The 25,445-nt window shown below is 41.3% G+C and overlaps 1 protein-coding gene across 1 annotated transcript in view; it reads right to left on the bottom strand.

Annotated features, from left to right (window-relative positions):
- Window positions 1–6,691: 6,691 nt before the first annotated feature.
- Window positions 6,692–25,445, bottom strand: part of RPGRIP1L (RPGRIP1 like) — a 74,724-nt gene continuing 55,970 nt past the window's right edge. The window contains exons 23-26 of the mRNA XM_081870338.1: window positions 25,190–25,373; window positions 13,389–13,473; window positions 8,056–8,189; window positions 6,692–6,953 (exon numbers count right to left, since the gene is read on the bottom strand). Coding sequence (XP_081726464.1) covers window positions 6,859–6,953; window positions 8,056–8,189; window positions 13,389–13,473; window positions 25,190–25,373 — 498 coding nt within the window. The 3' untranslated portion in view covers window positions 6,692–6,858. The remainder of the gene's footprint in view (window positions 6,954–8,055; window positions 8,190–13,388; window positions 13,474–25,189; window positions 25,374–25,445) is intronic.

Below are 25,445 nucleotides of genomic sequence, written 5' to 3'. Positions count from 1 at the left end.
CCCCCCTATTGTCTGTATGCTCTATTTATTTATTTTATTTTATTTTTATCCTGCCATTCTCCCAGTGCATGATCCAAGGCGGCTCACAGCATAAATTAAAACTGGTAACAACTAAAACACACACAATAAATACATATTTTTTTAAAAAAGCAATAAAATAAGCAACCTTATAAAAAAAAGCACTGAAAACCTTTAAAAAGCACACAGAAAAGCACAACACCAGACCTCAGATGATTCTGCCATAGCAGCCAATTAGTGGCCAAAGGCCTGGCGGGGGGGCGGGGTGAGGAATGTAATTGTCTGCTGGCAAAAGAAAAGCAGCGAGGGGGCCAGCCTAGAGGGGCCAGCCTAGCCTCCACAATCTGGGAGCAGCAACTGAGAAGGCCCTTCCTCATGTGCTCATCAAAACTTCCTGTGAGGTTGGCAGGACCTATGGAAAGGCCTCCCCAGAACACCTCAGAGCTGTATTACTATTGAGATCAGCATGATTTACTTCCTAATATACATGTAAATGTAGCATTGTTAGGGCCTTGTTTTGAGATATACAGCGGCATTCTTGGATTTCCTTAGGAAAACAGATTACTTGTAATCAATCACATACCACATTTCTCTGTCGCAGTGGCCAATGACCCTGCAGGAATGGCTCTGTTATCGTATAGAAAAATGATCACTCTGCCTATTATTGATTGGCCCTGACTATTCAGAATCCAGAGGCTTCCCTTTGTTGGCTTCAGAACGAAATTTTGCTTTCCGGGGGGGGGGGGGGGAGAAACTATTTTCTCTCTCTACATAAGGAAATAATTCTACGTTCTATCACAGTGCCAGTTTGACTGAATACATTAAGGGGAGAAAACCCTGTATTTTGCTAAATCCACAGAAATCTTGGGCGGATTGTTATTCAAACATGTGTAAGTGATGTTTTGTGTTTGAAACCACTGATGTTGGACTGCAAACAATAGTGTCATTTCTCAGAAGAAGAGTTATATGCGTTGGTAAGAAGAGTTACCTTTTTCTTCACATACATGGGGCTGTGTGGATTGTCCACACTTTGACCACGTCCGGACGATAATAGCTCAGCTCACGAAACTGGGATCTTCACAAGCCTTTGGCTTTCACCTCTCCCTTTGTGGAAGCTACAATTCAACTAGGAAGTTTCCAGTTTACCAGATTCCTATGTCATGTGAACCAGAAAGCAAAGACTATTAGCACTGGTGGCTCATCAGCGGAGGCAGAAGCAGCCGTGGCCTCCTGGGATGGGTGAAGTGGCAATGATGAGGTCAGGACAGCTCTGAGTTGGTGACAGCAGCTTCTGCAAGCCAGAGGCCCCCCAACCTTGCTTCACCCTATTCCTGTCAAGCATGCCACCACCATAAAGTTACTGCTGCCTCTGTGACCCTGCACAAGCCGCTGCTGATTATCGGCTTCAGTACATGTCAAGGGCTTGAAACTCCAAACAATAGTTTAATTCGCTGGTTTGTTTCAAAGCTGGTAACCATAGTTTCCTGATAAAAAAGGAGATGGGAAACTCTAGTTAATCAGAGACTTTGGGGTTGAATTGCCTGTGCCATGAAATGAGGAGCAAAGGCAGGGTGTATATGCAAGACCTAATCACCCCTGCTCTGAAAAACAACCACCACATCCTCCCTTGCATTCTCCTTTCACCCTTCACTGGACGGACAATGACACAAGACCCTTGAAATCTTGTAGCTCTGAGTCCATATCAGCAGCTCCTAAAGCAGTGCAAGATAGGAACTGTGGCTTGAAAAAAAAATGCACACTAAAAGTCTGGCAATCTACCTTTTGGCCAGGGAATAACCTCCTCTTGTGTAAACACAGAGTTTATTTATTTATTCAGACACACACACACACACACACACACGTCCATCAATCAATCAATCAATCAATCAATCAATCAACCAACCTCCTTTATTGGCATAGAAAGTTAAACATAGCAAGCACACTACAAACCAGCACTATTCAAGTTTAAACTGCGAAGTCTAGGTCTAGTTAAGCTTTGATAGTAATCACTGAATTTAATTCCATTCATCTGGGCTCTCCAGGTTCCTTTATTAAGTTGATATAAGGAAAGCAATAGCAAAGCGTTGTAAATTGGAAGATGCAACACTGCCAACGATCTGAAGAAAAATAATCTGAATAAACCACATTTGGAAACCATAATAGCTGTCAGGGTCTCTCTGTTTACATGTTGGTGGCTGGGAATTATTATTCATAACAAAGAGCAAAGTTCTGTAATTAACACAAATGTTTTTCACATCCCTACTGCAAGTGGGCTTCTGTCCATAGCTCCCTTTGCTGAGTGTAGGGGAGCATTTAGAGCGTAGGGCAGCTTGGTGATAAACATGCTTGGCATGCAGAAGGCTCCAGGTTCAATCTCTGGCACTCTAGGTAGGACTAGGAATGGCCTCACCCAGTCTGAAATTCCAGAGAGCTGCTGCCAGGAAGAGTAGATGAAGGATATGGAAGTCATCTGAAGAAATACTGGACCTAAATTAAAGGTAAAGGTAAAGGTAAAGGTAAAGGTAAAGGTAAAGGTAAAGGTAAAGGTAAAGGTAAAGGTAAAGGGACCCCTGACCATTAGGTCCAGTCGTGACCGACTCTGGGGTTGCGGCACTCATCTCACTTTATTGGCCGAAAGAAGACGGCGTACAGCTTCCAGGTCATGTGGCCAGCATGACTAAGCCGCTTCTGGCGAACCAGAGCAGCGTACGGAAACACCGTTTACCTTTCCACCAGAGTGGTACCTATTTATCTACTTGCACTTTGACGTGCTTTCGAACTGCTAGGTTGGCAGGAGCAGGGACCGAACAACGGGAGCTCACCCTGTCACGGGGATTCAAAACGCCAACCTTCTGATTGGCAAGTCCTAGGCTCTGTGGTTTAACCCACAGCGCCACCCATGTCCCATGGACCTAGATTAGGAAGTGGTGAATTTGCAGCCCTCCAGGTGTTGTTGGGACTCCCAATTCCCATCAGCCCCAGCCAGCACAGCCAAAGGTCAGAGATGGGGGAAAGTTGTAGCCCAACATCTGGTGGGCACCAGGTTGGGGTAGACAGTGCAGGACAAGATGGAGCATTGGCTCACCTACCTCAGCTTTGTGTGCAGTACCCTTCAACCATCTTTAAGTAAAACATGCATTTGGGGATCCATTTCTTCTTACCATATACTTTTATAGTGCTGCTGCTGCTGCTGCAAACTGCCTTAGGGCCAAGCTATGATCCAGCTAGGAACTCCAACCCACCTGTCAAAGACCAGTGGTCTATCGTAGGAAAGAGGAGCTTGCTGCTCTCCAGATGTTGTTGGAGTCCATTGGTTCCAGCTCATACAGCAAATTATCGGGGTTGACGGAGGTTGTAGTCAAACATAACCACATTTCCTATTCCTGAAATGACTAGCAAAGGTTCTTCCAAGGATTCCAAAAGGGGTCTTTCCCAGCCCTATCAGGAGATGATAGAGACACAGCCTGCAATACTCTGCACACAAAACATGTATTCTACTACTGAACTATGGTCCTCCCTGCAAATACAGTGGTACCTCAGGTTCAGTACTCAATTCGTTCCGGAGGTCCGTTCTTAACCTGAAACTGTTCTTAACCTGAAGCACCACTTTAGCTAATGGGGCCTCCTGCTACTGCCACGCCACCGAAGCACGATTTCTGTTCTCATCCTGAAGCAAAGTTCTTAACCCGAGGTACTATTTCTGGGTTAGTGGAGTCTGTAACCTGAAGCGTATGTAACCCAAGGTACCACTGTATGAGGCAACCAGTGAAGTTGTGCATTCACAGCAGTGCTGGTAGCAGTGGCAGAGATGCAGCAGCACAACCATATGCCTTCATCTGCTACAAAATATGTCTCCCCTGTATCAGTCACTACAGCCACAGCAAGCACTGTGACCTTCCAACAGATTGACTTCACCACTCCAAGGTGTACTCCTGCATTGTCTCCTGAGACAGGCAGATGCATGCCAACCAACCAACCAACCAACCAACCAACCACTCAGCCACAATGCCCTGCAATATTTTTGCTCCAGGTGAATTTATGACTTTTACACTTCCACCTTCAGTTGGCAAAGGCTAAATGCCAAGTCTTAAATTGTACACAGCTCCTGCTTGAGGATTTCCCAGAGGTATCTGGATGGACACTGGAACAAGATGCTGGACTAGGTGGGCAAGTGGCCTGATGCAGCAGGCTCTTCTGATATTAGGTTAAAACTGCAGATGCCTAAGCAAAATGAGAATTAACAACTTCCTAATTTTACAATCTAGTACAGCCTAAAAGGTTTATTTCAGAAAATAGTGTCCAACTAAGTTCTACTCGCAGTAGACTCATAGAAATCAATGAACCTAAGTTAATCATGTTTATCAATTTCAACGAGTCTAGGACTAACATTGGACACAACCCATTCCTGTTAATCGGTGTGTGGAAAGCAGTTTTTTATGGCATAGGTTGCAATCCTACCCCCACTCCATCTTGTTTGGAAATAAGCCCCTTTGAATTCAATGGGATTTACTTCAGGATTAGGATTGCAGCTTTAGTTACCAGATGGCACAGGATCCAGAAGTCTCCTATTTCTGTTGTGTTTGTATTTGAGGACAATAAAGTCCTTGTCTGGATTACTGACTGGTGTGTCCTTTAAGTTTTCCATGAAACTCAGTTACACTACAGAACCTCCTCAAATGGTGTTTGTGTGTGTGTGTGTGTGTGTGTGTGTGTGTGTGTGTGTGGCTTCATGTTCACTTCTTTATAAGGAAGTGATTTTGTTTTGGGTTGCAAAATATTAGGTGAATAATGCAAACCTCCTGCTTAAATGCCGCAACTCCAATTCTGAAAAGCCACTTTATTAATCTTGGTGTTGAATCTAGCTGTTTTAAATTACTGTAAAGTATAACAAGAAGTCTTAATGACAATATAGTTGTGGGGGGCCAAAGAACACTGGGAAATATGGGCCAAGAAATGAACTAAGAAGCAGCGCAAGTGAGAACACAAACATGTGCCTGTTGACTGGGAATGGAAGGGGGCTAAGGAATGTCACCATCTGTGGTTTCTAGAACATTCCATAGGATTAAATTGTTGTGAGAACTTGCCAAATGTATTCCTTGGAGATGGTCCTCCCCTAAAATTTGGAAATGAGGAGGACGGGAATTTAATGGCAGAATTCGGAGATTTCTGTGGTCAAAAATTTATATATTCTGATGGCTTCTCGATGTACATCAACAAATTAATATTGTATGGCTGCCATTTCAAAGCCTCCTCAAGGTGAAGAGGCATATCTCAAGCCATTAGAGCACAGATGGTTCAAACTATATGCAGATATTCATAGTTGTGCTTTTTCTTTTTGCATTTTGTCTGGCTTTTTTTGTGCTGTTGAACTGTAATGAATTGTCTCATAATCTATTCCATCTTCTTGCCATTAGCAGGCTCTGAATGTTCACAAATAGGAGCAAAGAACTCATTTTCCAGAGCTTTAATCACACAAAGAGGGAATGCCTAATTCTGTAAATGAAATGGCCTGTGATCACTGAAGCAGAGATTTAATATATCACGGCAAATTAGGTAGATTTTAATAAATTACTTATCTTTCTGAATACTTTACATATGCTTACGAAATAAATATAGCCTGTTTTTTTGTAAACGGCAAAGGGCCCCCTTTACCTATAAAATCCCGTTTAAAATACACTAAAAAGATATTCAGAAATAGAAAAAGCATAAGCTATTCCAAATGAATCTTATCTAGAAACTTCTATCTTTTTTGAGGGGCTGATCCACGGCTCAATTAAAAAAAAAATCAATTAAATCCTTCATCAGCATTGGTTGAAAGCTGGAAAATTGAGTTTCCAGGCTGTTTTCAATCATTGTTTATCAGGATACAACTATTTGTTATTCATGTTTTATATAAGTTTTAAGTGTGGTGGTGGTGGGGGTGAGGGTGAGAAGGGAACCAAAGGCCCAGCCTGGAGTGTAAGATAATCTGATCGATTCTTTTATGGTTTCATCTTGCACTTTGATAGCTATTAGTTGAAATATGTAAATCTCTTTTTCCTGCCGATGAAAAACAAAACAAAACAAAAAAGGGAGGTTTACGCAATCCTCTCCCTTCAAAAAACTTGATAATCACAAACAACTGATTATAATGTTAGCAGAAGGGCAAAAGTTGTGTGTTTCTTTTTATAAAAGCTTGCAGTAATTTAATAAGTCTTGGGACCAGTCTCCTTCTTTATATTTAATTGATAGAAACGGCATGCATCAAAGAAAACGCATACTGAGATTTAATGTGCATAAAATGGATATTAGCATTTTAAAGAGGCAGATTAACACATTAATCCAAGTAATTTTCATATATTGCTTCTAATAAAAGCTTCACAGTATAAAATCCTTAATGAGGCTAATCGCAGGCATTCCATTTAGTGGGGTGATTAGGGATAACATAAAAGTATTTTTAATCAGTTTTCTAAGGCTTAAGGTTTTTTTATTTTATTAAAAATTAAAAATTTGACTTGCATTTTTATTACTGTTTTATGTTAAGGCAAACATCATGTTGAAAATGCAAATAAAGCACATCATTCAATCATGTAGGTATTAATTATTTACAAGCTGGTGTCCATTGTGGGGTAGGGGCTGTAGCCTTAAGGGTGTGTGTTGGGGAGGGAAATGTATAAAAAGGAAAATCCAAACAGACAGGAAAATATACAAAGTTTACAGCTGCAAATTGTGCATCCTTCACATATAAATTATACATTAAATATTCTGTAGCATCTCTCTCTCTCTCTCTCTCTTCCTAGATCTAGCCTGTGCATTGGTTATGCAGGGAGAAAGCACATCTGTCGACACAGGCTCTCATTTTCAGACCTCCTCATAGACTGAGCGTAGAGCATGGAGGGCTTCTACTGTTACTTTGAGCTTCCCAATTACCGCTCCACCATCTGGTGAATCAAAAACTGGAAAAGAAGCAGAGAGGGAAAGCAATGTCAATAGCAAGTTCACAGACCCTCGCATTCCACACCTTTGAAGAGCTTCAACTTCGGTTGCGGAAATGCAAAGGCCCTTCATTCACACGCACAAAGAGATTGGGGGTGTGTGTGTTGTAGTAACAGAACTCTTGGCCATTTCAAGTAAGCGCATCTGAGAACCGCAGTCAATTGCTCTTTTGAGACCATGAGCTAACCACATCTCCAGATGTGGAGCATACGTTTAACACAGGCAGAACGAGATAAGAGTTGTGGAAAGTCCTGGGTTCTCTCCAACTACAAACACATAGATTAAGGACCACTGCCATCACCTTCTTATTGTGGAGGAAGATGAAACCCGCTCTCCTGCACAAGAGTGGGCTCTTCCTAGGTAGATTACACTACATTAACTGACCTGTTGCAAAGATATGGACAAAATCTAGGATAAACAACCAAAACAAAAATCTAGTTGTGACCTAAGATTACCAGTTCAAGAACAAATGCTTGATGTCTGGTTCAGAAGAATGTACCTAAGTTGTAAGGAAGATGCTGGGTTCTGTCTTGTTTTAGGAATTGCAGTAAACTCCTCCCAAATACCACCAGCTGCTAATACACCTTTTATAATCATATTTCACTTATGAGGTCTGGAATAGCACTCCAAGAACTGCCACAATCCAAAATTCACTTTTATAAAAATATTTATCTGGGCCAGCTCTATCATTAGGTAGAGTGGCTGCCTCAGTCAGCAGGTGATGAGGGGTGATGAGAGTTGTGCGTGTCACATGGCCTCTGCTCAGGTGTGGTCAACAAAATGACTTGGGTCTTCTTTGCTATCTCTCTTTCTATAGGACTACCTGATAAAAATTCCCCCTCTCCAAGCGGGAGGTGAGTGGAAGCCCAAACAAACCTGGGGAAGATTTGGGAACTGAGGGTTATAGCCAGTGCTACTCAGAGTAGACTCACAGAAGTACATGAACCTGAATAACTTAGGTTTATTAATGTCTGTGGGTCTCCTCTAAGTAGAACTAGCATTGGATACAATCCTCAGAGCTGTGAGAAAGCAAAACTAAAGAGAAAATGCCCTGAAACTCACTGTTGATGTCTTGGTCAATGACATCTTGCCCTTTCCGAAATATCTCCATTAGACTGACGTATGCAAAGCCAATATCTTCACACTCAAGATCTTGCTCATCCTCTGGAGGGTCACTTACTACTGTAAATCGTATGCTGAGAAGGAAAAAAAAAAAGGAGGGGGGAGAGTAATGAACTTAAATATTTATTTTTTGTATTTCAGTTTTAACTTCCATTGGAGAATCACAGGGTCATTTACAAATTATTCACACTTTTAAGAACTGGGTGCTTTAATTTTAAAGAGAAAGCAGTCACAGGGCCCCAATCCACCAGTTTCCTGCCAGAAATTGCTGCCTGTGGCTATTTCCTACTCAGAGTGCCATTTGCAGTAAATAGCACATTTGGGGGCAATTGTCAGCTCAAGGTGTGTATGGCATTTTCAGAAGGAAACTAGGCTGCAGTCTCATTTTGAGATCATTGTGCATGGCTTTAGACCAGCTTCCTATATCCTTGCTCTGTTCCTCCTGTTCTATAAGGGCTACAACACTGTTGAGAGGTTCCCAACACACTCAGTGAGGGACCAGGATGCAAAGAGCATAGGAATATAGGAATCTGCCTAATATAGAGTCAGACCATTGGGCCCGTCTAGTTCAATATGGTCTACAGTGGCTGGAAATGGTTCTCCAGGGTTTCAGGCAAGGGGACTGCCTGAGATGCTGGGGACTGGAGATGCTGGGGACTGAACCTGGAGATGCTGGGGACTGAACCTGGGACCTTCTGTATGCAAAGTAAATGCTATAACCATTGAGCAACAGTCCCTAAGCATATGCTTATGTACCGTATATGCTCAAGGCAGCTTTGGGATTTGTGTTTCTAAAGTACCTGCCACCCCACTCCTCTGCTGAATGACAAACCATCAGTCAAGGGAGTTTTTCAAAAGCAGCTGATGATGCAACATTGTGCTGGTGTGGGTGAAATGGATATAGAGGCAAAAAATCCCACTTGGCTCCCTAAAGGCCTTGGACAAACTTCCAAGTAGCTCTTGTCCTGGTGCTCCAGGTCCCAGTACTGTCCAATGGATTCAGAGGTCTGCAGCTGATGGTGAGGATGCAAGGAACTGCAGATTTGGATTTGAAGGTCAAGAAGAGCAGTTCGACATGCTGCGTGGCAAATGTTTTCTTTCTTTTTTTAAGAAACCCTGAGTGTCAAGCCCCTTTTGTGACAGGCCACATAGTTCTGCTGTTCAAAGAGCAAAAATCAGGGACACGGTCAGTGCCTGTGGTGGCCGCAGTGCCCTTCTTTCACCAGAAAGTTCACAGGAAATAACAACAACAACAACAAATATGTGGCCTTCCAAGAACATGCAACAAGGTTAAGCTGCAGAAAATATGACATTGTGAGTCCTAGCTTTAAATGTATTTTTTTTAAATATGTACACAAGAAGACAACTTTCCCTCTGTATCTGTATTGTTCTCTCTGTCTTTCTCTCTCAAAAAAACCACACCACAAAAACCTTTTGTCAGCAAGAGAAGATCCCACGATCCTGTTAAACAGAGCTTTCAAACACATATGTAAAATATATGAGAATGTCCTCTAGCTGTATGCATTCCTCATAGCATAAAGTATCTTAGTCACAATGCTAAGACGCGCTGTAAGTTCTGCCAATAAAATTATCCACTTAAGTACAAAGAATTGGAACGAACTGTCCTTTGGAATGCGACACTCGCTTGAGTCAGAATACAGAATAAAACTAAGATACTATTTGGGGCAAATTTAAAAGTACATTATCCTTTAAGGAGCAGACAAATAGCCTACTTCCCACCACTTCCCCCTGCTATGTTCGCCTGCGTTTGTTTACTTGAAAACACGGAATAGTACAAACCATAGAGACACATGTAACTCATTAACTTTCCCTGGCACCTTCATCAATGCCACAATCGGGAGGTCTAGCCAGACCACAGAATGTTGGCTTTGTACACAGTCAAAGTATGCTGTGTATGTCAAGAAATGACATCTATAAAAACATCAACGTCAGTGAGAATTAATCCCACTGTTGATATTGTAGATACTGCTTCAGAAAACACATTCGCTTCTAAAAGATCAAAATGGGAATGGTAATGGGAATGGTAAGGGGAAGCACCTTCCTACATAAGATAGGACTGAAGCCAAATCTTGCTTTCATTTCATGAAATGTTAGTGGGTTGAAGTGGGGTTATACTATTGATCGAACCCTATTCTGTGAGATTTGTTGTGAGTGTGCTTGTTATCTGTGTTAGCTGCTCCAACAAAACCAGCATCTCATTCCTGTCCCCTTCATTTCACCCTTCTAGGTGTTAGGCTTAAAGAAACTCTTGCTGCCTTAAAGGCCCCCAGATGTTAAACTGGTTAAATTAATTTATTAATTTTTTAAGGATACAATCTTATATGTCAGGTGAAAGTTCCCTGTACTCAGTGGGGCTTACTTCACAGCAGAGAGGTACAGGGATGCAGTGTAACTTGATTAATCCATGGGAAGAGCCTTTAAACCAGGGATAGCAAACCACCTCTAGATGCTGTTCGCCTAAAACTCCCATAATTCCTATTGGCTGGGGCTGATGAGAGCTGTAGTTGAATAACATCTGAAGTGCCACAGGTTAGCCACCCCAGATTTAAATCAAAGGGTTTGAAAGATAAAATCTGGGTGGGTGGTTTGGTTCTGATGTGCACTTCTTATCATCTTACTAAAACTCTGCATTTATAGGACACATTTCAAGAGTTCCAAACTTTCCGCATTCCTTTCAAACAGGTAATAGACCAATATTATTATAGTCCCCCTTGCCTTATTATTATAGTCCCTACTGCTGAGAGACTGAGTATGGGTTCAGTGTTCAAGTTACGCAATTTTAGTCCTAATTTCCGTTATCACTGATTTATCCTATTGCTATAGCTAGACCATGTGCAGCCAATTTGGAATGATATTTTTATCCTGGGTCCTTTGGTTTCCTAAACTTTAAAGTTTAGTTCCTGTTTCAAATGGGGAAAAAAAGTTCTGGTATTATTATTATTATTATATAAGGCATTGTGATAGGAAACATGTGCCGAGGGAGCAATACGCCAACTTCAAAATGTGCTGCGTCTGTGCATTCGAGGGCTGCATCTCCCTTCCTGATGGCCCAACTTCTAAAAGGTGGAACGAGAGTGAGGAGGCTTTATGGATGAGCCTGCCCAGACGGCAAGGCTTGCTTCAGATGTTCTGGAGGTGGGATGGTAACTTCTGAAAAACGCTTCCATGTGGCGGAAGCCTTTTGCGGATACCGTAGCAGATGCAGATGGCTTTTTGTGTGGACGTGTTCAGCCACGTGCTGAGCTGCCGTACTAATAGCCCACAGAGGGAGATGTCCTGGCTTGGCACGCAAGTGATCCACATGGAAAGCTGGTTGCGCCAGTCATGGCATTATGGTAATTATGATGCCACAGCAGGGCATGAATTGCTATTTTACTGCCGATGCTCCACACTTTTGAAATACACGCAGAACAGTACCTTTAACCGCAAGGGTCAAAAACCAGATTTCTAGGAAGAGGTAGGGATTTCAAAATGAATGACTAAATGCAACTGAACAAGAAAGTGAGCATCTTGTTTGCAACGAGGGCAAGGTACAGATTTATATGGTTTGGGGCAGAATCTACTCATGAGATCTCATTTGAAGTACGGTGTCCATTTCTGGCCACCGCAAGGCAAGAGCTGATAAACACAACCTATGGTGACTCAGACTACTCAGCCACCCAGCCTAGTACCGTGTATTCTGATTGGCAGGAGCTTGCCATGGTCTTGCTCAAAGAAGGTACATGATATCCTTTTAACTGGAGAGGCCAGAGATTGAACATGAATATGCATGCAAAGCATATGCTCTGCTACTGAGCTATATAATTCAAGAAGGACAATCACAAGAGAGTGATGAAGAATCTCCAACAAGACAAATTGGATCAAGAAAGATGCATCTAGTTCCTTCAACCTAATTCTAGATGGTAAAAAGCAACGTTTGAAGCATGGCGATGGAATATGTACACCAATTCCACATAATTAAGATGTCAGCAGTAAGGGAAACATGTTTCTAGTGAGCCTGCTATAAAGCAGGAGAGGATCTGAATGACAAGTTAGCACAATGTATTTTGAAATTATATATAATCTGATTTTATTTTTTTTTAAAAAATATATATATTAAGAGATTATACCTTGCCCTTCAAAATGTAACACAGGACAGAGTATAATTGTGGGCATGTGTAGAAATTAAACCAACACATGCACACAATTATGTGCATTGGATTCCTACTGAAATAAATGAGACTTGAGCACTACTAACTGCTGGTTGTGACATAAGGTGAATGGTTGAGCAATGGTATTTGCTTCCTGAGGACACTGTGGACATTCCCTGGAGTCTTTGAAGGTGAGGGAAGAGGAGAATCATTTCAGAACACAAGGAAAAGGTTATCTATCTCGCGCTCATGCATGGGCTTTCGAAAGATTTCAGTGGGAAAGGATTTAATCTTCTACCCTTGGAATGACATGGACTTAACCTTGCACAATTATTGTACAGAGGCAGCATGCCAATGTTTGTGGAATTTCAGCATTTGAGCGAAAGATCCTGCTTAGTCACTGGACTCAAATTAGTCCTGTGAAACAACGATCGGGACACAGAATATGGCACTATTGGGAAATCTGTAACTTTATTTGGAGTTCTGCTCGCACCAGCATGTTATCCATCTTACTAATGTATGCAGTAAATCTGGAAGTCCTTTCCTTGTTTGCAGAAATGAAAAAAAGAAAAGAAAAATCTTTCTGAACTTCAAAGTGCTTTAGATGTGATACATGCCTGCTCTTAAGGGATCACTTTATGGCACTTCCTGTCGGATTCCATTAAAAAATTGTGCACCAGCCAACATATGAAGCTCAATTTTAAAGTAAAATGGAGAAAACAAAGACTACCGTCTTATTGCCAAGTACTACCCTCAGGTCTGCACTGCTTATCTGTCTATATATGGATAACTTAAGTGTGTGAAAGGCTGACTGGGAGTTCTTATACTTCTACCTGAACCAGAAGCTATTCTGAACCACAATCAAAACAGCATGAATCAATTACTCCTCTACAAGGAGAATGACTCTCCCGTTGAAGGGGGAAAAAATGGTACACATTGTGCTTGTTGTTCTTTTCTGTTTTTTTTTTGGGGGGGGATGAAAATTATAAATAATAAATAAAATTCAGGTGCTACTATGTGACAACATCATGTACCCTTGAAAGAAACATGTAGCATTTATCACATGGAAATACAAAATTGTGAAGTTGAAGGGCATCTGACCCATTCTGCTGCAAAATTTACCTTCCGGGGCTGGGCTCAGATCCTTGAAGCATGGCCTTGAGGAAATCACGCTTCACTTTGTTGTTTGCCTGGTCCACATGTATCACTGAAAAACGCAACAGGAAATGGCAATGGCTGCGATTACTTGCAATGAACGAAATGAACACAATTTGCTTTGCTAGTTAGTTTTCAAAGTAACTTCCTTTCGTTTTAAGTCATCGAAATGAGTATTATCCCACAAAGCCCAGCTGCAGAGATGAATGACATGGTAAGGCGAATAACGCCTATAGACTTTATAGTAAAGTTATTTTCTTTTTGATTAACAGGGGTCCATTGGATAAGGCAGGTATCCAATCACTATGAAATTTCGTGGTATAAATTCTCTCTACATGGGAACACACCTGTATTCAAATATTCCTTCAGCCAATGTCCATGATGAACAGTTCCTGTTTATGGCTTAGATGACTGTACATTACGATGCGGCATGATTCTATTTTATTTTTCTTTCATTCTGGACTACTCTGAAGGATCACAGCTGAGTTGGGGAGCACAAGCCCCCCAGGTTCATTGGGCCTGGAAAGCCCCCTTAACCTAGTCTTCCCCAACCTTGAGTCCTCATATGTTTTTGGACTATTACTCCCATCATCTTTGCCTGTTGGTCATGCTGGCTGGAAATGATGTTGGGTTGTAGTCCAACATCTGGAGGCCCAAGACTGGGGAAGGTTGCCTTAACCCAAGGTTTTAAGTAAGAGAGCTCATTTCAGCTGGAGTAGATTGTACCAAATGTTTAAATGTACCAAAGGTCTGCTTCTGTATAAGATGTTACCATATGCATCCTTTAATGAGGGTAAGTAAATCCTTTTACTGTACTCAATTTCTCCCCCTCACACTGAAGGGAAGGATTGTAGGATAGTTCTTAATGCCCTGCTTTGAGGAACAGAATTAAAAACCAGAATCCACTAAACTGCAAATTTTATAAATAAGAAAGTGTAGTGTAGATGAACAGAAAGTAGACATAATGCTACATAATCCAGAGAAGTATCTACTTTTAGAAAAGGAAAGCAAAATGTAGAAATACCTGTGGGATTAGAATCCTTATGTCTGAGGGCCTTTATAATGATTTTGTTGAGTCTTAAATACATTTAACTGCTCAGCTGTGCATATCACAGAGTTGGTTGAAATGTGGTAAAGAGGGGGATTCCCCCCCCACTTCTAATAAATATTTAATGCTTGTAGCCATAGGCTACTGCAAATACAGTAAAATCCCTATCAGCATGGACATAAAACATGGATAAATATACTCTCTGTTCAAAATGTAATCAAAATTAAAATAAACTTAAAACTTTCTAGGATTACTCATAGATTTAACTGGCTCAAATTTTCAAGCCACTTTCCACAAAGCACTGGTGTTTGGTTCAATATTTGCAGCTGGATTTTCTTTGCAGCAATTGGAAACAGTGCAACTTGAAAGGATATATACTCGCATTCATCAGAAAATAAGTCAGTTACTATTACCTGTATTGCTTAACCATCTCCAAATACACTGTGACACAAGATAACCATATATATTTTTCTGCGACAGGTATACGGTAGGCAGTGCAATAAATAATGTACAGTGGTACCTCGGGTTAAGTACTTAATTCATTCCGGAGGTCCGTTCTTAACCTGAAACTGTTCTTAACCTGAAGCACCACTTCAGGTTAAGCGAATGGAGCCTGCCGCTGCTGCCACGCCACCAGAGCACGATTTCTGTTCTCATCCTGAAGCAAAGTTCTTAACCCGAGGTACTATTTCTGGGTTAGCGGAGTCTGTAACCTGAAGCATATGTAACCTGAAGCGTATGTAACCCGAGGTACCACTGTACTATATCAACCATTTCCATTTGTTTATTATCTGTTTCCTGAAGCACTCTTGATGCAAGGCACGGAGTGAAAGACACTGGTTCCCTCATTTGAGTTGGCTTGTCTTTGAAGACATTCTCCAATGGTCCTGTTCTGAGTGGCCCACCTTTTGAAGCAGGGCAGGTGGGTTCCACTGTTGCTCCCCAGCAAGTGGTATTAGGAGAAACACCATCCTTGAACTACAGGAAGCACATTGATCTAAATGTAAGGAAGCACTTCCTAACTGTAAATATAGAACGTGGAACAGAGAGCACAGGAAGGCAGTGGAAATACCCCCCTTTTTGCATAGGGGGCACCTCTTTTGGGGCACAAACATAAGAGACTGGTTCAACTAATGGGTCCAACTAGCAGAAGCCCACACAATGACGTTTGCTAGTGCAATGGGTCTTCCCACCTCATCTGCCCCAATTGGCTCAGTGGTGGCATGAGAGAAATTCTAGAATAGCACCTGGAGGGGAGATCCTTCCATCAGGCAGGTAGAAATGCTTGCACTGACAGGGCAATCTTATTAATGCTATGTTGAATTCCTCCCAAACACTTACAAGACATCTGCTAGCTATTGGACTCGCAGCTGTCCAAGGCGGCGCAGGTCAATACTGTGTCCAGGGCAGCTATCTACCAGCTCCACCTGGTACGCAGGCTGAGACCCTACCTGCCTGCGGACTGTCTCGCCAGAGTGGTGCATGCTCTAGTTATCTCCTGCTTGGACTACTGCAATACGATCTCTGTGGGGCTACCTTTGAAGGTGACTTGGAACTACAACTAATCCAGAATGCGGCAGCTAGACTGGTGACTGGGAGTGGCCGCCGGGACCATATAACACCAATCCTAAAGGATCTTCCTTGGCTCCAAGTACATTTCCAAGCACAAATCAAAGTGTTGATGTTAACCTTTAAAGCCCTAAACGGCCTCAGCCCAGTATACCTGAAGGAGTGTCTCCACCCCCATCGCACAGCCTGGAAACTGAGGTCCAGAGCCGATGGCCTTCTGGTGGTTCCCTCACTGCGAGAAGCAAAGTTACAGGGCCTTCTCGGTAGTGGCGCCCACCCTGTGGAATGCCCTCCCATCAGATATCAAAGAAATAAACAACTATCTGAAATTTAGAAGTTTTTAATAACTGATGTTTTAATGTATTTTTAACCTTCTGTTGGAAGCTGCCCAGAGTGGCTGGGGAGACCCAGCCGGATGGGTGGGGTAGAAATAAATAGTAATAATAATAATAATAATAATAATAATAATAATAATTATTATAATTAATGTGATGGCTTATGGAATAGGGCTGGCTTAGCCTAAAAGGATCCATGCAGATTCTACCCCACTATTCCAATCCAGAACCATGCATACATGCAGATACACAGATCAAATTCTTGTACGTGCTAGCTTATTTCTTAATTGCAATTCAGCTGCATGTAATGACGCACTCCCTCTCAAAATGAATGGGAAAGCTTTTTGGGGTAAAAGCAGGAGGGGACATTCTGTGCGTTCAACTGGAGTACTCAGATCTGCAACAGACTGCTGGATGGAGCACATCTCTTTTATTTATTTAAAACATTTATCGCCCACCTTTCCTAATAATTCAATGCAGTTAAAAAATAAATATACAAATACAGTAAGAGCAATAAACCAAATGGTGTGGTACAAAATAGAAATACTGGGAGAATTAATCTGAGGCATTCCCTTAATTGCCTACATATCCAGTTAACTCTTTGTTTAAATTTGTCTTGTAAAAGGAATGCAAAAATAAATAAATAGCTTTTAAAATACCAGCTTGTGAAATTAGCTGTGAGAACAGAAGACATGTGAAAAGTTAACCTATGGTACGTTATGGGAACTTGTGTAACACTATTTTTAAAAGGGATAATTTGAGGAGTGGGGGAAGAGAACCTGGTCGGGGGAGAACTAACTGCCTCTTTCCATGCTTCCTAAGGAAAATCAACAATGAAAGCCGGAATGGAAGTCGGAACAGTCATGTGATCCAATTGTCATATTGCTGGCAGGTTTATGCTCACACTGTCAGAAGAGATACAGGCAGCATCTAAGAATGCCACACAGTTGTCATTTCCTGTTAATGGCCCTGGCAGTCACGACTGTGAAAGCCAGTGGCTTTTATTGCTTTGCAATGGAGGGGATTTACGGTGGTTTCTTTCTTTCGCCCAGTGAAAGTCAGTGATAGCGATAATGTATGGCAGAGCACTTGTCCTTTCTGACAGCCCCAGTAATTTAATCCCCCTCTCCTGCCAGAACAGGCAATAAGAAAGACTTCTAGACCAGCAGAGTGGGGAAAGCTACAGCCTGACATTCATCTCTTTATATCCCAAATAAAATAATAAAAAACAAAAACCCTTCAGTCAGGTTACGAATGTGGACACCAGTTTGGAGCATCTTCCAATATCACAGTCACATACATGAAGTCACAAATTTAAGCATTAAGACAAATTTTTATGAGCTGGATTTGACAGATACTACGGGGGAAATAATTGATAAGAATGCAGTGGGCATGTCCAGTGATATTTCCCTTTTGGTCTGAAGCTACTGTCCACATTAATTTTGTATTGGATAAATCCTTGTTATCTGCAGATGCTCATGTACTTTTAAATTATATTCGTCTTGTATGGGACTTTCAGCAGGACACTAAGAGGGGGTTGTGAGAGTCCTTATGGTTGCCAAGACATTTAAACTTCGAGCCTGGAAGGACGAAACATCCAACATATATTATGCAATGGCCCGAGGACCTTACTGCCCTTGCAACGTTTAAGCCTATTTCTTATAAATGTCAATTTTGTTTGGATATCTATCAGGACACATATCAACTTACATGTTTAAAACTGAGGTGGATATACTGATGGCCACTGTATTATTAATATGAGCTCTTGTTGGCTTGAGGACCAGAGATGCCAACCAAATTTTATCTTGGCCCCAGACTCCTGACCAAAAGTTGTTGGAGATAATTGAGGTGGATAGGGAGATAGGACAGGATCTTTTCTGTGGTAGAATCTTTACTATGGAATCCATTCACCTTTGTTAGTTTTAACTGGGCCATTTAAATCTTTTTGTGCTTTCAGATGAATTTAAATATAAAGGTGTTTCTCATTCTTAATCTATAGTTTGAGCTCATGTTTTCTTTCTGTAATGGAATAATATTATTATATTAATGATATATTATATTTTATAGTTTATCAAATCCTTAAATTAGTATTAATTAGCATATTATATTATCATCATTAACGTGAGCTCATGTTTTCTCTCTCTTTTCTTTTTGTTAAACTTGTTAAATAAAGCATTGTGGATACAGGATTTTGGGGGCACCAGCTATGGGTAAATGAGGGCAGACTGGGGCACAAATGAGGACGTCTCTAGTTCAAACTTTGGCTCTGTAATGAAACCATTAACTGGCCTTAGGTAAATGACTCTCTATTAGCCCCAGTTCTGTGGGGTATAATACTGCAGAGTTACCCTACAAGACCAAATGTTGAGTACTGTATTGCTATGACTACCCAGGCTGTTAATGGTTTTTAAGTGGTTGATTAATCTCGGGTTTTTTTAGTCTTTTTAATCTGTGGGGGGTTTCTTGGTATTATGCTGATGTTTGCTTTTATGACATATTGCTACTTTTTGCTCTGTGTTTTTATGACATATTTTACTTGTTTTTATGATGTATTGTTACATGCTGTTCTGTGTTAGTTTGTTTTTTTAATGTTGTAAGCTTCCTCAAGAACCATGGTTTGTACGCTGGATATAAATATTTTAAGCAGAGAAAATATTTGTGCCTGCTCCCAACAACTGTTCTCATCCAAATTCCCAAAATGCTGCCACCCACTAACTTGGAATAGGGATAATATTGAGGAATCACACTGTACTGCTTAACAAAAGTCAGATGAAGAAAATTCCTTTCTTCCCCGCACATTGCACACTAAATCTTATGTGCTATACTTCTAATCTCTTCTGCAAAGTTTTACAGGCTCCTGCTTCTTTGAAAAGCAAAATGCAACAATTCTCATTTCACCAGTTTTAAAGCTTCCCGAAACACGAATGTCTAGATTAAGCACCAAAGCAAGAAGGCACAAACATGGAAAATTATAATTAAAAAAAAAAATCTACAGGAAGCTTGGGGTTTTTTGGGGGGCGGGACGGGGTGGGGAGCATGGAGCCTTATGTCGGGGAAGGATCTTCTCTAAGCCCTGAAAGGGTTTAATATGTAAGGGCCAATGGATATTGGAGGGCATACTGAGCAAAAGATCCAGTGTTGGAATTAACAAGTCTCCAAATACCAGCTGCTGGGAATCACAAGTGGGAGGGAGAATCGAACGCCTTGGTACTCAGACGTTTTGGCTCCCAAATGCAGAAAACCTGGAAGTAAGTGTTCCAGTTTTCAAACGTTTTTCAGAAGCCGAACGTCCGACGCAACTTCCGATTGAATGCAGGAACAAGGTTCCACTGTACTTGGGTCCTGCTTCTGGGCTTCTCATAGGCCACAATGAGAACGGGATGCTGATCTATGATGGGCCACTGGCCTTTTCTGGGCAGGCTCTTATGTTCTTATGAGCGAGGGTGGCAAGATAACTACCACCCTTGCCCATTGTTCTCTTAGTATGTAGGAAACCAACAGATGAATGGGAAACAAGAATCATGTAAGTGTGTAGGTTCAATGCTCTATCCAAGGCTCCCCCATCAAACCCCTGGAGTCTCCTACTACTTACCCAAGTGAACCTACTTATGCCAGGTCTCTCTATTTCTTATTGTCAGACTCTCCATATTCAGGGAAACATATCTCAGGCTTAGTAAGATAGGAATGTGCCTTTCACCCGCACAAGCACACCGCTTTGTGGCATAAAGCAACCAACCAAAGAGTAAGTGTTAAATTAAACCTAGTTTCTTATTTCTTTCAAAGCAAGGAACTATGGCTACCAGCTTCAGAACAAACAATATATTAAACCATGGTCTGAAATTAGTTTAATAGCCTGGCTAGTTCTGAAGCTGGTAACCATAATTTTCCACTTCAGATAAAAGAGGAAACTACAGTTAGAGTTTCCTGGTTTAACTGCAGCTCACAAAGGGGGCGTGTGTCAAGGAAATAGGTGGCATCTTAAGCTGGAATAAAATATTCTGATTGCAGCCAATGCATTTCAAACTATCCTATAAACTAGGATAATTTGGGCAATCAAGCAGTATTTGATTGGAAGGGATGCTGGAAAACATTGTGACGGTGTGATTGATTTTACTGGTGTCCTTATTTCTGGATCTTTCAGCATTTTGCTTTCTATAGCCATGAAGGTTAGAAAGACACTTCTCCCCAAACCTGAATGCTGACATGGTCTCAGAATAGTACAGATGTGCCAAAATCTGTTCACTGGGGATGTGCTTCTTGTTGTGAAACAGGTCCCAAACTTGTGTGTGTGAGAGAGAGGGGGGGGGACTTTAAAATAATTTTCCGTGTTGTGAACATGGAAAGTTCCTTTCCTCTATCATCCTATTCAGAATCCAAAGTGCATCTAGACATCAATTCTCTCTTACCACCACCCCCCTTTCTCTCGCCTTGCCTCAGGTAACTACAATTTGTCCAAATAATCAACTACTCACTCCACAGAGCCAAAGGCTTCTGATCTATATAGGTCTCATAAAAAAAACTTTGGAAGATTTCATTAATCTTGCCCCTTTCTATTGTCAATTCCCAAGCAGGTTTATATACAGCCAAGATAACATTCTTTAGGCCCTCGATCATTAATCTTATTTCCAGGCCCCTTTCTTGCCTTCTCAGCATTCTCATGGCAATATTCTCTCAGCCCTATGAAATATAAATGCTATTTCCTTGTTATCAGTGTCTATCAACTGAACTTAATCTTTGTTATTTCAATTATGGTGGCCTTGTCTGGGGGAAAAAAATCATTTTGTCAAGGTGAAATTAAGAGTCGACCCCAACGGTGTAACTATCTATTTTGAGTTAGAGGAAAGTATAAGGTCAGTTTGCTTGCATCTACAATATTTCCTCCTTAAAGTTAGAATCATCACTCGGTTGAGTTTGAAAACATGAGCATGACACTCGCCTGCTTACTACTGCTTTCCTATTTTCACCTCTAGCAGATCAAGTTATTTTAAAACTGACCCACACTGAGGCCCTATCCTGGGGCAGCCAACCTGGTGTTATTCAGATGTTGTTGGACAAGAGCTCCCATCAGCCCCAGTGGCCAATGGTCAGGGATGATTAAAACTGTAGCTCATCAGCATTCGGAGAGCACCAAGCTGGCTATCTCTGTCCTACCCCAGGGATCTTATATTGAAAGCAACACATGCCAACATGGTGCCCATCACATCTGGCTATAGGCCATGCTGGCTGGAGGTAACAGCAGCCGTACTCCTATGAAATTGTGAAGGATGTTTGGAGGAACCTAGCAGGGTATAGCTGGAGATGGCCACATACCAGGAAGAGCAGAAGAGAGGGACTAGTGGCAGTGGTATCTCAACTTGAGCTTGGGGCGACAAAGATACAGGGCTGGTTTGGGGACATGTCTAAGACCTAGATCAGGAGAAATACATAGGTAAGGGGGTTAAACTCAGGGTGTGGGTGTGTATATAGTGTATGGTTATGAAGTGTTCAAATTTATTTTCCCTTCCTCTGTATGACGTAACTGTCATACATCTGACATACAACTGTCATAAGGACTTAACTGTCCTTATGCATCAACCTTCCCCAGTCTGATGAATTCCAGATGTTTTTGATTAGCACTCTCATCATCCCCAGGTAGCACATCTGTGCTGCCGGGGGCAGATATGAGTTGTAGTTCGAAACTTCTGGAGGGAACCAAGGTGGGGAAGGACTGTTTGGATATGGGACAGGCAGATTTACATCACTTTCAGCAGGGCATTTAACTATGAAGGAGAATGGATGTTAGATATGTCTGACATCCCGATAGTTGAACACTTTCCATCTTTTCCTAAATACACTTAACACAGAGTTATATATAGTTCTTTACATGGATAGATTGATCCACATAAGAAGAACCAAAACACCATTTGGCTCCATAATAGTATAACAATAAGATTTAATTTATTGACTAAAAGACTACCTTGCTTCTACCTATTTTTTTTAAAAAAAACACAGGCTTGAGGAATTGAGAGCACTAAATCATTACATTAAGTGTTGCTTATAATGCCAGAATTCCAAAAGATCTCTTTGTCTCAGCTAAGATGTAAAGTAGTTTTTTTTAAAGCCAGTCACAGTGCTAAGATATAAGTGAGAATGAGAACTCAATAAAAAGAATGTATTATTTACCAAGAAATGATGATTTCTCAAATTACATCTGGATTTATCGTGATTTTTTCCATGCAAAATCTAGGGGACTGCTAGTTTCCCTCTAAGCTCAAAGTACACTTCCTTCGCCAATCATGTAAATCTCAGTTTTATTAAAGAAAATATTCAATTAACCCCTAATATTCTACATACCCAAATCTAATTAGGCATGAATAAGAAATGGAGTAAAGCTATAGTAAACACACACATTCTGACTTCATTACTATTAGATTATTGGCTTTCTCACTGACATTATCAAACAGCAAATTCATTAGGGCGCTTCCTTGATATGCGGTTCCCTTACCAGAAAAGCTGGCACCAAGGAGAAATTAGATGGCCAGTTATTTAAGCAATTCTCTAGGAAGAACAAAGCAACCATGTTGGAAATTAGTAGCGAGTTATAACTTTGTGGCAATTACAGCAAAAAATGTTTCCCAAGAGGAAGAGTTGGATCATGTACTCCTAGCTATATGCCTGAATGTGCAGCAAGCTGAACCCTCAGGCTGCATCACAGACAGGGTTCAGCATAAAAAGAATATGGCACAACCAAATAAGTTTAAAATGGGTTGGGGGAACCTCTGGCCCTCCGGTTCCCACTGGTTGGGGCTGATAGGAGTTGGAGTCTAGCAGCTCTGGGCAGAGAGGAGGTACAGATTTCCCATCAATGGCTTCAGAACTCTGTTCCCATTTCTAATGCACAGTCCTGCCCCCTAGGCATGTGACGTAAGGGTGGGGTTTGCTTCTCTGTGCTAGAGTAACAATCTGACGAGTGGATGCTGACTGATATGTACAGGCAGAGGACAACCTAGACCACTCAGTAACAGGTGGAGATGTCACACCTGTAGCAGTGAGCTTGGAACAGGGGAATAGTGCAAAGAAGTGGACTTGCTTTAAAGCTAGAATGTGAGTCCTGGTTTTGCCATGGAAGCGATATGAACTGTCTTTTCCTTTTTAAAACATAATATGTTAAAAAGAACCGTCTGACATCAGTTCAAATAAGATGTTCAAATTGCTAGAATTAAAATGTGGGATGTTTCTTTTTGGAATTACAAGTTTTAATAAAGCTGAGTGGGTGCATTTCAGCTTTCCAGTCTGAATTGCTGCGCAATAAATTTCGAAGCCCAGGATTTGGGGGGGGGGGGGATGAAGTCACAAAAAGCACTTTTTATATGGAAAATGAATGCCATAATAATAAACCAAGTTGGCTGCTAACATAATTTCACTCCCAACTTCAGCCTTCTGACACAGAAAACATACAGACTAGATAAGATCACACTCAAATAACAGCAGTTACTGACACCAACAGCTGGATGAGTTCCTGATTAGCTACATCACTTAGAACAGTACGCTCTGTACCAAGGATAAGTGCAAGTTTTAACTCTAAGCTTTCTAATGGGAAATGTCTGAATGCTGGATTTTGTGAAATCCTGGGGATTAACGAATCCACAGATGTTTTCTGTATTTTACTGCATGACAATGTGCCATCAAAATTTATTACAGCTTGGCATAACAAACAGCATTCATCTGCTTATATGCGACACTCTAGTGTTATGTATAAAAATGACTGGGGGTAGAATCTGCCAAGCGCTGATTCCTGACAAGCACCACTGAACTGAAGCAGGGTTGAGCATTTGATGCTCCTCCATTTGCTTGCCTTGTCAGTGTTATTTTTTAAATCCTGGGTGATATTCAATCACAATTAAAGTCCGAAGTAATGCAAGTTGGATGTAATTCTTGTGAACATCGTGAAACTTCATCCATTCACTGACGAACCACTTCTGCTTATTTCTTATAGAATATTTCTTATATAATTCACATTGGAAAATATGAGGAAAGCCTCTTCTCAAATTGTGAAAATTACGTATTAGTGAGGGTTTTTTTTTCTTTGCCTAGTTTCCAATTTAATCCATTTTTGCTATCCTATTTTATAAAACTATCCCTGGAACAATTGTTATAAATTTCCCTCTTTAAACAAGCTTAATGAAAACTGGGATTCTTGCTGCAATACACTTCTGTACCTTGGATGAGAGAATATAGAACAGGGGTGGTTAACTAGAGATGTTATTGAACTACAGCCCATTATTCCTGGCAATGCTAGCTGGAGCTGAGGGAAGACACAGTCCAGTTATATCTGGAGAGCACCCTGTTAACCACTTTTGAAGTGGGCAATAGGTTATGTTTTGCCTATCCTTGCTTTAATCAACCAAGTATAAGGTGTCAGGGGTCTTGGAGAGTCTTAGTCCCTGCAACACCATGGCAGCTTGCAAGCTGAGAAAATAGTTGGCCTGATCTTTGCTATGCTACAGTGAAAGGGTGATATGGTGATATGGAAGAAGCCAACTGGATCTCATTGGATCCTCGCTGCCGATTCTGGATTGGCTCATCCGCACCAGACCTCTCACCAAGTCACTTCTGTGACAGGCACTTGCAAGCTTCCTGATGGCAACTCTTTGGCCACTCCAGGAAGGAGGATCCTAGAGAAAGATGGAAGCTTGGCCTGATGGGCCTTTCTTATGCAAGTTGAAGCATAATTTACCAAATGCCTACCTGCTAATATTCAAACTGGAATCACTTTAAAAGAAGCCACACCACTGGTGACTTGGAAACGTAACAGAATAATATTTAATAGCACATACCATGGCTATAATTGTAGTAGACCCGTTGTCCCCTTCTCGGTTTTGGAAGCGACACTGGTGTTTCATCTGCTGGGAAGTTGGAGAACTTGCACTCTACAAACAGGCGTTTTATTGTGTCATCCATTGCAACCTGGGATTCCGTGAGACCGAGGGATACTATTTCAATCCGGATTTTTTCACCAGACTATTACAAAAAGAAAGAAAGAAAAAGCAGCACAGTATATACTTCTTGTCATGCTAAAATGTCACAGCAAAC

The sequence above is a fragment of the Podarcis erhardii genome (genome assembly GCF_964252035.2).
Source record: "Podarcis erhardii genome assembly, chromosome: 7".
Taxonomy (NCBI): domain Eukaryota; kingdom Metazoa; phylum Chordata; class Lepidosauria; order Squamata; family Lacertidae; genus Podarcis; species Podarcis erhardii.
Note: the sequence above shows the minus strand (reverse complement) of the source record. Positions and strands in the feature narration are given on the sequence as shown.